The 11,608-nt window shown below is 42.6% G+C and overlaps 1 protein-coding gene across 1 annotated transcript in view; it reads right to left on the minus strand.

Moving 5' to 3' along the window:
* Window positions 1-7,299: 7,299 nt before the first annotated feature.
* ASB9 (ankyrin repeat and SOCS box containing 9) overlaps window positions 7,300-11,608 on the minus strand; it is a 15,846-nt gene continuing 11,537 nt past the window's right edge. Inside the window, exons 7-8 of the mRNA XM_010132773.1 lie at window positions 10,718-10,909; window positions 7,300-7,473 (exon numbers count right to left, since the gene is read on the minus strand). Coding sequence (XP_010131075.1) covers window positions 7,349-7,473; window positions 10,718-10,909 — 317 coding nt within the window. The 3' untranslated portion in view covers window positions 7,300-7,348. The remainder of the gene's footprint in view (window positions 7,474-10,717; window positions 10,910-11,608) is intronic.

Raw genomic sequence — 11,608 nt, forward strand, 5'->3', positions numbered from 1 at the left:
GAATTCCACTTTCAGACAATCCATGTGGAAAAGCTGGTCAATAAAAGGACAGTAAAAAATGAAAGTTACGCGGCATTCAGATGGGCATGGCAATGACAGGCGATTCCTGGATTCATGTGAGCCTGAGGTTGCGTTCACTTGTAGCACCGCTTCCCATCTCAGTTTTTTCCCTGATTATTCCTCTTGCAGAACTTTTCTGCGGAGGTGTGTGCCAGCAATACCATCTGCTGGCTAAACCTAGCACTGACTGGAAGGGTAGGCAAAGGAAGTGGAGCTGACAGCCCCCATGGTCAGCTGCTTTTCTGCCCCTTTCACTCCTGCCCCAGGAGGTCTCCCATGCTTGGGGCAGCAGGCAGCCAGCACCAGGATGCTGCTGTGGGAGAGGAAAGGCAGCCAATTCCTTTCTCAGTGTCCCGAGCCAGGAATTATGCAGTTACTCCTACCTCACATGTCTCAGTGTTCTGGCTTTCAGTCCTGGTTCATAGGAGTTGGGGGTTTGGGGGTTTTTAAACATCAGACTTAACAGTAAAGAAATGCCTTGCTTGACCACATCTCTGCTCAGCTGCCCCAGCACATGAGAGAGAAGACACAAGCTCTGGACTGTGCGGTGAGCAGGCACAATCCCTTTTCCATTATCCTGGGAAAAGAAGAGCTCTCTGTGCTATGCCCTCTGCACACAGCAGTCCCCCTTTAATGCAGGGTAAGCGTGCAAACCAGTAAGATAATTTCTAGGGAATGAGATAACTGAAAGGAGAGAGCATGTGCAAAACTCCTTCAGCAACTGAGCTGAGGGTGTTTTCACTGGGTATTTCTTTTGGATTAAGTTCTCCAGTTATTTGAGCCAAGAACAGAGAAGTATCTAAGAAACACTACAGGTCACACAAGTAAAGCAGCCGGGAAGCATTAGAGAGCACTGGCCATCTTTTCCTTTATTCCTTTTTTTTTTTTTTTTTTTTTGGGGGGGGGATTTTTTTTTAAACTTTAACAAGTACAGACAGGTCTGGGCATTAAAGATTTAAGTAGCCCTGGCCATTTTTTCCTTTTTTTCTTTTTTTTTTTTTTTTTTTTGGTGGGGGGTACTTTGTTTAAAAATAAAATCACAATATTTTGGTCACCCAGCTCCTGTCCAAGAAGTGGCTAAAGAGCCTGGGAGTCTTTGGCCTAGGAAAAAAAGATGCTGTGAGGAAGAAATGAAATAGAGGACTATCCAGGTTGTACCAAGAACAGAGTAGGAAACATTTGCTCATTTTCTCAGATAAAATTAGGTAGAAACTCTGCACAACAAATGGGGGCAATTAGCCATATCCAAAATACATGGTGGATCTACAGATCTCCTCTTTATAGGGTGCGATGGATGCTGAGGATTTGCATGGCTACACAGACAACCAGGCCCTGAGGGCACCAGCAGCATCTACTGCCCCATGGCAGCCCCCTAGGGCTCCTCTCACTCTGCCAACTGTTTGTCCCCCCAGGGCTGCCAGTTTGTGCCCCAGGATGCCCTAATCCAAATGACTGGTCTTACGGTCTTATGTACCAAGTCACTATCAGTGATGAGCTCTTAGTGAATTCAAGTTAGACGGTGTTGCTGGATACATTGGGTGAGAGAGGCTTAGATTCACAAAAAATGAGGAGGTTCTATCTCCAAAGTGCCAGGGGCAACAAAGATATTGAACCTGTTTCACTCTAGGGAGGATGTGAATTCACTTCTATCTCTTCTGAAGAGAATGTCCCAGTAGCCCAACTGTGTGTTCGTGTGTTTTGTTCCGTTCATACAAAAACAAAAAAAAGAGCAATTTGCTTGATTTGGATTGAACAGTTTGGTTTTGGTTTTGCTTATATTCTAGCCTAAAAAAAGCATAAAAGTTATTATAGCTTGAAAGAGAGAAAAAGCTGCTTCTTAACATTTGCTCTATGAGGAAAAGGGTTTGGGTAGGGTGTTTGGCTAACTAAAAAAATGACTGGAAGCTGTGAGCAAAGCCATCTCCATCCACAGTCAGTGTACAGAGTAAGATGTTACTCCCAGAGCCTGAGGAGTGCTTTGCCTCTTCTATGGGTCAAATTAATAAACTTCACTCCAAGAAAGTCAGGTTATGCTCACACCTTGTGCTCACCGAGGTCTAACGAGCTGAAGAGCAGAAATGCTTTTGTCACCTATTCTGAATCGAGGGATAGGAACGAACCTTCGGAAAGGGATACCTATAGTTCTCATTGAAGAGACTTGGCAAACCAGAGGTGCTGCCTATCAGCTTACAGGAAAATTTTTATGTAGACAGTTAGAAGGGATAGAGTTTGTTAGCCTCAGCCCTCATGCTCATCAGGTGGGTGGAAAAGCGGAGTCATGTACAGGGGTGATGGACCATCCAGGAGGACTGGAGAGAGCAAACTAGCTGCTGGACTTCACAGAAGCTTCCATGCAGAAGCTCACAACACCAACAGTTCCTGTTTTGGGACAATTATCTAATCAAAGGCAAAACCAACACTGTTCCCCATCCCCAAAATAAGTTAATAAAAAGTGCAGTTTCAATGACAGCAAGAGAATCCTACACTTGTATTCATAACATCTTTCCAGGGTCTGTATGAACCTTCAGGATTCAGAGTCAGCGTGATTTCAAAGAGCCGCCTGAACTGCTACTGCTGTTTTTTTCAGACCACAGAAAGAAAAGCACTACGGATTTCAAAAGCCCCAGTCTCAGTAGAGACTCCACGGTCTAATTCGTGAAGTGAGACTGCTGACTGATGACAAACTCAATTTTACTTCACAGGCACTAAAGCCATGAATCTAGTCCTGAATCAGTGATGATTAATGAGTTTCAAGTCCTTTAAAAATGTAAAGGGCAGTAGTTCAGAAAAGAAAGGTTTCGCCTGGCATAGAAAAGCAACAAAATCTTGTTGCACAGTGACAGGACCCTGGTGTTGTCCAGGTGCTACTTGTGCTACCTGAGCACTCAGGTAGGGCTGGAATAAGGTTTACTGTGTTGAATAGGGGTATAGGAACTCAAAACATTTCTCTTTCCAGTAATCACTGCTGTCATTTAAGAAAAAAAAAATAGAAAAAAAAAAGTGGACTCCCTGAGGCATCCTAGAGAGCACTTTTGCATTCAGTTTTGCTTGAGTGCATGAAAATGAGCGCCCCTTGGAGTAGTGAGCTGAGCAATGTATCAAGAAATGACAAACAAATGTTCAATATGCAAATGAATAATCCCCAGAGTTCAGGCTGGGACTGCAGGGCAAGGCAGTCTTCATTTTGACAGATACAGGGCAGGTGTTAAGCAAGGAAAGGTGGCTTCAGGAGCATCAAGTCCTTGACCTGTGGATCTCAAGAACACAAGTCTGAGGGTAATTGAATACATCCCAGTCTAGGAATACAAGCACTCTTCTCTCTTCTAGTACCACTAACATGCTATTTTGTAGCTGGTCTGTCCCATTTTGCTAAGCTAGTTAAAGTAAAATTTATTTCCTTCTTAGTCATCTTGAAATAAATGCATGTCAGTGGAGATGCAAGAGTACATTTTCTGCATGTGCTCCAAAGATGCATATTACATTTACTGGATTAGGATGTCTGTGGTTTTCAGCTAAGAATAAAAAATGAAACGGTAAGAAATGGACAGGGCATCTGTGGACCTTTGCACACAACTGCAGGATAAAGAACATGCAACATGGCTGATCCCACCTAACAATTGCTGTAAAGCCAAAAGAATCTTGCAATGACTTGTTGCATCAGACATCTTTCAATAAATTAAAAGGGAATTTTCTTGCTTAAATCAGTTGTCTTCTTTTGCTGAGGCATTTGTTCTCTAGTTGCACAGTTTTCATAAGCAGCCCTGTATCCAGCAGAAACAACATCTTGTAAAGCAATTTGCTGGCATTGCCTTCTCTCTATCAGCTCATCTCTGTGGGCAGAGACTCTCAGAGATGCATCTAATGGAGGGGGAATTACTGCCCCCCCATGTCTCTTCAGCCCCACAGTGTACCTGCTGGATGATGGCAGACACCCCTTGGACCCCTGACCATACAGGGTTCTCCACATGCTTGCTTCCAGTAAAGGGTTCCTGTTGTGTGGGCACATACAGAGGCACCCAGATCATCACCTGTACCTCTTGCTGAGGAAACAGGAGAAACAAACTGAATTAATCAAGTCAGCAAAAAACCCCTCAAACTAAATATGGTGACTATCTTAATTCATACTTTTCCTACTTTGTGAAATCTCTGACTCCTTTTCACTAACCCTCAAGTGAGTAGAAAAAGAATCGCAGGAGTCCAACTCTACCTTAAAACATTAGCAAAAGGCAAGATTTGCACAGTATTTGCATTTTAGTCTTATGTTCACTATAGGTCTGTTTGAAGGAATTATTCTGTACACTATTCACCTGTAGGCAGGATTTAAATAAATTAGTGTTCACTTCAAAATTCCATAGTCTCATACAATCCACAAAATTAACGCTATGATTTAAAAATTACTTAAAATCAAAAACAGAGTATAAACCATTTATTTTTGAGCAATTATCTCTTACAATTGTGGCTTGACTACCATTAAACTGCTTACAAAATAATAGCAAATAATCTGATAAAATACATTCCTGACAATCTTGCAAGTCCAGCATAACATTTGGAAAGGTTTCAAATACAGAAAAAGATCCAAAGATCCAAACCTCACATATAATGAGCTTATTCAGTTTGCATCTTGCACAACTTCTACAGTTTTTAACTGGGTAAGTGTTGATGCATAAAGTAGCAATTTGCCAGTGTTGATCACAATTTATATTAAAATAAATAAGCAAACGTACTGAGACGATACCAGCTGAGCATACAGAATTCATCCTAATTACACTTGATCAGAGGGATTCAAGTAAACACAGTCACACTATGAAATTTCCAGAAGAAAAACTATCTAGAAGGAACACACTCTCACCACCTTATCAGACCAATTTTCTCCTGGTTTTAGCATTACTTCTATAAACCTATTGGCTGAAGCTACAAAATAAGATGCTTAAAGGTAAATGATTAAACTAATATATGTAAAAAATGGTTCTTCATCATCTGAAATATAATAAGCTGGATCTTCAGCTTTCAGATGTGTCACCAAAGCAGGGATTCTTCACACCTGATTCTTCAAAATTTAAGCACTAGGTTCGTTGTCTGTTCTCTGCCTGTTCAACAGATTCAGCTTAACCAAGATTCTGATTTTAGAAAAAAATCCATGTTTTCATCCAAGATGCCCACTTTTATTCAGCCTATGAAGACAATTGTCTTATTTTTCTTCCCCAGCAGGAGAGAAAGAATATAGAAGGCCGTCTTAATCTAGTCAGTGTATTTTTATATGGCTCAAATTATGTGTGATGAAGTGGGTTGGATTAATGAAGATTTGTAGGTGTCACTATCATGCGGGGACTTACGGACCTAAGTGTGTATGTCATTTTGTTCTGTTAGGGTATGATTTAGTGTCCCACAAAACAACAGAACTTCTGTTGCTGTATTTGGTCAGCACACAAAAAAAAAAATAAACCATCATACTGGAATACATGTAGCCAGCAACCATGTTGTCCATCTGAGGATTTGAATTGTAATTTACATCAAACATAAGCATCCAGGTAGTTTGATCCATCCTCTTCAACTTTCCATATGCAAGGGGAAGGCTGGCACCTCACACGCCAGCACACTAGTAAACATCAAAGGAAGTTTGCGTATTTGAAGGCTGGCAGTTTCTCCACATACAAGATGGGGACTCAATGTATCTCCTTGGCTTTAATGATGATGTCACCTTTTTTGCACACCAAGTCCACTCTTGCAGGAGTCTCAGCAGCAAAGTGAAAAAGGATCTCCAAAACCACCAAAGTACATGGACTGCTCCTCCAATGAAGGGGCAACATGGTGGTAGCCCCTCAAGGGAGGTGGTGGATGTGCCGTGGCTCCCAGGTGATGCAGATACACCACAGTTCAAAGCTGGAGAGGTGACAGGGCAGCAGAAGATTCAAGGCTGCAGCACCCTCACTACCATGTGTATCAAGCAGCTGATACTTCCAGGGGAGTGCCCTGGAGAGCACAGAGTGATTGTAAGCACACTTTGGTTTGTGGCAGCAGGACATGTTTCTGGGAGGGAAAGAAAAAACCTCAGTGTTAAAGTTTAGCTAGAGGAAATATTTGTCCTTACGACCTCAGTGGAGTAAGAACCACACATCATGTTTGTCTGAGGGATGCATTCACTGAGCCAACAGCTCAGTAATGAAGCGGGGGGCAGAAATTATCCATTATGTTTTTAATTTGGAATGGACTTTAATTTCAGTAGTTTCATTGTTTGTTGTATGACCACAGATTAGAGGTGTTATTATTAACTTGCCCATGGAAAATGTTATGAATGAGGTAGTACGTCTCCAAGAAACAGAAAAATTATCTCACTCTTAAGACAATCTCTTTTCTTGGGTGGGGAAAGGGGATAGAAGCTGATGATTTTTCTGATATGTGTTTAGATATACTTAGGAAATATCACCTAATTTTCAGGACAGAAAGGGGAAACACAAAATATCTGCAACTGACAGCTTGTTAGCCTATGTCCTTGGAAAAAAAAAGATGCTACAAGGAGAAAATTTGTAGTTCTGAAGTGTAGTTCCCTTATGACTCAAAGCATCAGGAATAAGTGATTTTAATGGATTATTAAAAACTTTCTCTCCACTATGATTGCACTGTAGGGAGCTGCCATCAACAGTGACCTACTTGCTGTCAAGGCAGACACTCATGTTTCAAAAGCTGGCCTAAATGCAGATGATTGTGGGTTGGTGCTCATCTGTCGGCAGTATGATACACTTAGAAAACAAATAACATCTGCCAGAGGGCCTTGCTTGCTTTGCAGGTGGGTTCAGTTGGGTTTCCTTTCCTGATCTGTACAGTGGTGTGGGTACAGCCCTCACAGATGACAGGCTGCTTGCATAGAAAGTGTAGCTATCCTTAAATCCGTAATGTATACGTGAGGTGATGTCAGTGCTGAGCTGGGATATGTGTTTTCTTTGTGAGGGGCTGTCAGCCACAAGCCCTCTGAAACTGTGCCAGAGAATGAAGAGACCTATCAACAAGCTATGCTCATTGTCTATGCTTTCTAGGGGGCTCCCAAATCACAATTCCAAGCTTCACCCAGCAACCATGCAGAACTGTTCCTTTCCAAACGACGAGTTTGGCTGGGGGCAGTGACAGCAAGGACTGAACGAGCTGGTCAGTCCTGTGCTTCTTGCACCCCAGCTTTACCAACAACTATCATGCATTAGCATTGCAGGCATTGGCAACTCTACTGACGAGAAAAGAGACTTTCCTCAACAAACCTTGCTGTGTTATTAAAGGCACCATTTTGAACATGAAAGGCTTAAACATGGAGAAGGAAATGTTTCAACTCATCTGGGAGGAGAAGTCCAGTTATTTTTTGATGTTGCTTGTGTCCAAAGCACCTCCTGATGCACAGGCGGCACAACTGCATCAAGGACAGCGGCCCTGGAGAAAGAGCCAGGGAAGAGGTTACACAGCATGGCTTTATCACCCCAAAACTGTAAAGCTGAAACAGCAGCTGTGCATTACTGTTTCTCCCCCACCTCCTGCAACCCACCTCGCACTAGGGTTATGTGGACCCCAGAATGCTCAGCAGTGAAAAGCCAGACTTGCACCCACCAGAGGACATCAGCCCACCTGCAACTCTGTTCAAGCCCACCTCTATTCTATTCAATCTCTGTCATTACACATCTACAATTAGCATTAGCAGTATCAGTCCCTTTCAAGCAGCACGAGTGTGAGGAGGTTTATGTTTGTCTGCATTGTCCCGTGCTGATAAATACAAGCTCTGCTGAAGAATCTGTGGTGCTTTTTATTTAAATCTAAGTGTAATGACATTGTACGCTTATTCTGGTCACTTATCCTTTGCAGGAAGAGCTAGATTCTGTGTGATATTTTAACCATGGTGCCCATCAACATTCAGCCCCCACACTTGTCATTTGTGATGTGCACAGGGTTATGAGGGGGCTGTAGGAGAGCAGATAAGAAGGGTGGGAACAGGGCAGCAGCCAGCATGGATGTGGGAGTTGGATGCTGGGAGTGGAGAAGAGGTAAGAAGAGAGGTTGTACAAAGCCTATGAGTGAGCTGGGAGGAGACAGTTTAGGTGCCACTCTTCATGCTTGCCTGCTAGGCAGGTAGGATAGCGATCACTGGAGAGCTTAAATGTTGGTGCTGTTTCAGGAGTGCAGTGCAGTGAGAAAGAATGGGGTCTAAATCAAAAACGCGGTGAGGTGGCGGCTTTAATCAGCTTTTGAAACTTCCTTTGTATAGGACACATTTCCAGCAGCTCTGCAAGGCTGAAAGCTGCTGTGCTATTGTAAGGGTTGAGCATAGGGCTGCACTCTTCTTCTAGAAGTCTGCAAATGAGTTAGTTACCCTATGTTTGGGTACAAAACAAGGTAAGCTGACATGGGGAAGTTAAACTGGCTATTGCTATGTCGCACTGCGCATGTGTTTGGTCGTTCTGATCCCACAGATAAATGCCCGGCCTGCAACCTTCTCTTAGAAAAAGCTTCCATTCAAAAAAAAAGCCCACCAAAACCTAAGGGCTTATGGAAACACAAGCAGCATCACTACACAGAAAAATATTTATCAAGTGCAAGCATACACTTTGAAAACACCATGCATTTTTGGATCATTCATTAGCTAATAATACCACTCACACGTAGGATTGTCCCTGCACCACAAGCAGGGTATGTGGTGATCCAGTAGCATGGTGAAGTCCTGGGAAAGGGAGACCAGCACATGTATAACACCTCCTCTGGACTAGCACTAGGGCGACTGGGTCAGCACACTGACTGACTTGTCTGTGGTGGCAAAACACGCTCCTTACAGCCTGCCCTGGCCATGGGGCCACTAGCCCCTGCATCTGTGTCACTGGGGGAGATGAGCTGTCCGTGGGAGCAGGACAGGAGAGCAGCAGCTCAGCTGTGCTGGTGGAGAGGGGCCATGGGGCTGGTGGGGTGACTGTGATTCCCACAGCACATTTCCAAACCTCTGTGTGAAACCAGAGAGGTAATGTTTGCACCACTCACCCAGCTTGCTATCAGCTGGCCAAAGAAGTTAGTCATCAGCTGTCCCTCAGGCGTGACCCTACTCAGAGAAGAGCACGTGGGAGAACATGAGAAAAACACTATTCAACAGCAAAATGCCCTTCAGGCATTTATAATTTCTGATTATGATTGCTGCACTGCACTTAGAAAAGTTCGTTAATGCCTGAGCTGTCAGCTTAGCCCAAGCAGCATTTCTTGATCCAGCTCTACTGGGTGTGCCTGAAATATGTTTTCTATCTCAAATGAACAGGGCACATGCAATGTCAAGGGAATCAGCAGTCTAACACAGTGGGGATTGGAGCTCAAAAAGGTCCCTACTCTGTGCACCATAGATGAGGCTGGGAAACGAAATATCTGTCGCTCATACATGACATGCACAGCACAGTCATTTTCATGATATTATTTTCATGTTACTATTTCAAGCAGGGCTAATTCATCACTTTGTTATTCCAGTTATACCGTGGAGTAAATCTTTTCATAACAAGAATCACATCTGTATGTAACTGGCATTATACAGTCATGGGCCACATCAGCAACAGCTTGTGTAAAATAGCAAAAATCAAGATTATTTACTAATGTGTACAGCTTAGTGACTGAGTGGTAACATCTAAAGAAGAGCACGAGTACACCAACAAGTAGACACTAGAGATCTTATTCTAATTTTCCTCAAGAATAGTAAGTAAAATTTCTCTCTATAATTCATTAAAGTATTCATAATTAATAAAAGAAAATGACCTGGAACTTCTTTTTTTACAGGTAGAAAATAAGCTCTTCCTAAAGGTTAAGTTTACAGTTTAATACTTCCAGATTATTCATCTCATAAAGTTGGCCTTTTTAAAAAAAAAACTACTGTATAAATGTATATACATACATATATTCATTATAACATTCCTGTGCAATTTTCCTTAATCCTCACCAAAAAAATAATATTGAGTCTTTCGTTTTAAATATACTTTTGCACCTACATAAGAACTTGTGCCAACAACAAAAGTAAAGGATAACAAAATAGAAGATCAGTCTTTTAATATACTTTTTTTTTTTTTGGTCAGTATTACATACATTAAAAATTTTCTGGTTGCAATTTTGCATTTATGCTGAAGCCAGCATCTGGCACACACCTGAAGGTCAGCATACTGTACAACCGAAGTCCTAGTGCTCACTAGCTAGCCTCAACTCCTATCAGAGATAATTTGCTGCCTGCATTTGTTGGTGAGCACCAGATAATGCTCCTGGCTCCTCTCTCATCTCAGACACAAGGGAAGTGAGGTACTCCCACTGACTTCAGTGCTTTAGATAATCAGAAAAAGCTATCATTAATTTCTAAGGAGCATTTTGCTTGGTTTTTCACCCTCAACTCTATTTTGCATTCTATTGCAAGCTCCAACAACTGCTTCCTGATGCAGATTCACAACCCGGAGGTCAGAAGATGAGTTATTGCTGTTATCACTGCTAGTGCACCGCTGTATTCTGACACTGGAAAACACAGTGTCCGTATGTCTGTGCATGGAGGTAAGCTTAGTTATTTTCAGTTTTATAGTGCTAGTAGCATGGAATAGCATAGCCTTCCTTCAGCAGTTTGTGTGCTTTTCCCCTAACGAGTCCTGAGTGAATTAATAAAATAAGTGCTAAGGGGCACCTTCTTTCTGCAGGAACAGTCGGCCCACAGAACTGCCAGGTGGGACCAGGTCCATCGGCCTCTTGCTTTCAGCGTTCTTCACCCAAATGTCCGCTCCAAAGTCAATCAGCAGCGTCACCAGCTCTGCACTGCAATTCCTGGCAGCTGCATGTAGAGGAGAGTCCAGGCCCTTCCCACTGTTCACATTTGCTCCTGAACACCAAGAGGTGACAAACAACAAAGAATTGTGACTACACAGTAGCCTATTGCCTTTTTCTGCACTACCTGCTGTTTCTCTGAATAATCCATGAACCCTGTAGCATCCACCCAGAGGTGTATTTCCTTACCCTGGTGCTTGGTACTACACTTTGCACAGGTACAACTCACACTGGTTAAGGAGGAATGGGGTTGTGACCAAGAAAATTATCCCAGAGGAATGGTGAGTGAGGAATCCTTCATTCACAGCCCAGCCCGTGGATATCTTGAAACAGGACAAAGATGTAGTTCCACCTGTAGCCCACCTTTGCTCCGCATCCAAGTGTCCTATTCCCATTCCCTTACAATATATGCAGGGTTCCAACTTTCTCTGTACCAGAGGCTTAAGCCAGTGGGATTTCCAAATTTCAAAATTTCCAAATGGGGAAAAAATGTGAGGATGGAAAACTTCTGGAGGTCCTTGGTAGAGGCGGATACAAATAAGTACCCTTAATGAGTGTTCCCCCATCTGTTATCCTGGGCTAAGAGCTACCAAGTCTAAGTTTCCTAAGAAGGGGGAAACTATTTATAATGCCTTTTTAGTACACTTTCTCATATATAGAAGGCAGAAAAAAAAAAAACCACCCCAAAACCAAAAGCAGAAAATAATAGCAAATATATATATTATATCTACATTAACCTGTATTTGACTTCTTA

Source organism: Buceros rhinoceros, unplaced genomic scaffold (assembly GCF_000710305.1).
Source record: "Buceros rhinoceros silvestris isolate BGI_N320 unplaced genomic scaffold, ASM71030v1 scaffold4233, whole genome shotgun sequence".
NCBI lineage: Eukaryota > Metazoa > Chordata > Aves > Bucerotiformes > Bucerotidae > Buceros > Buceros rhinoceros.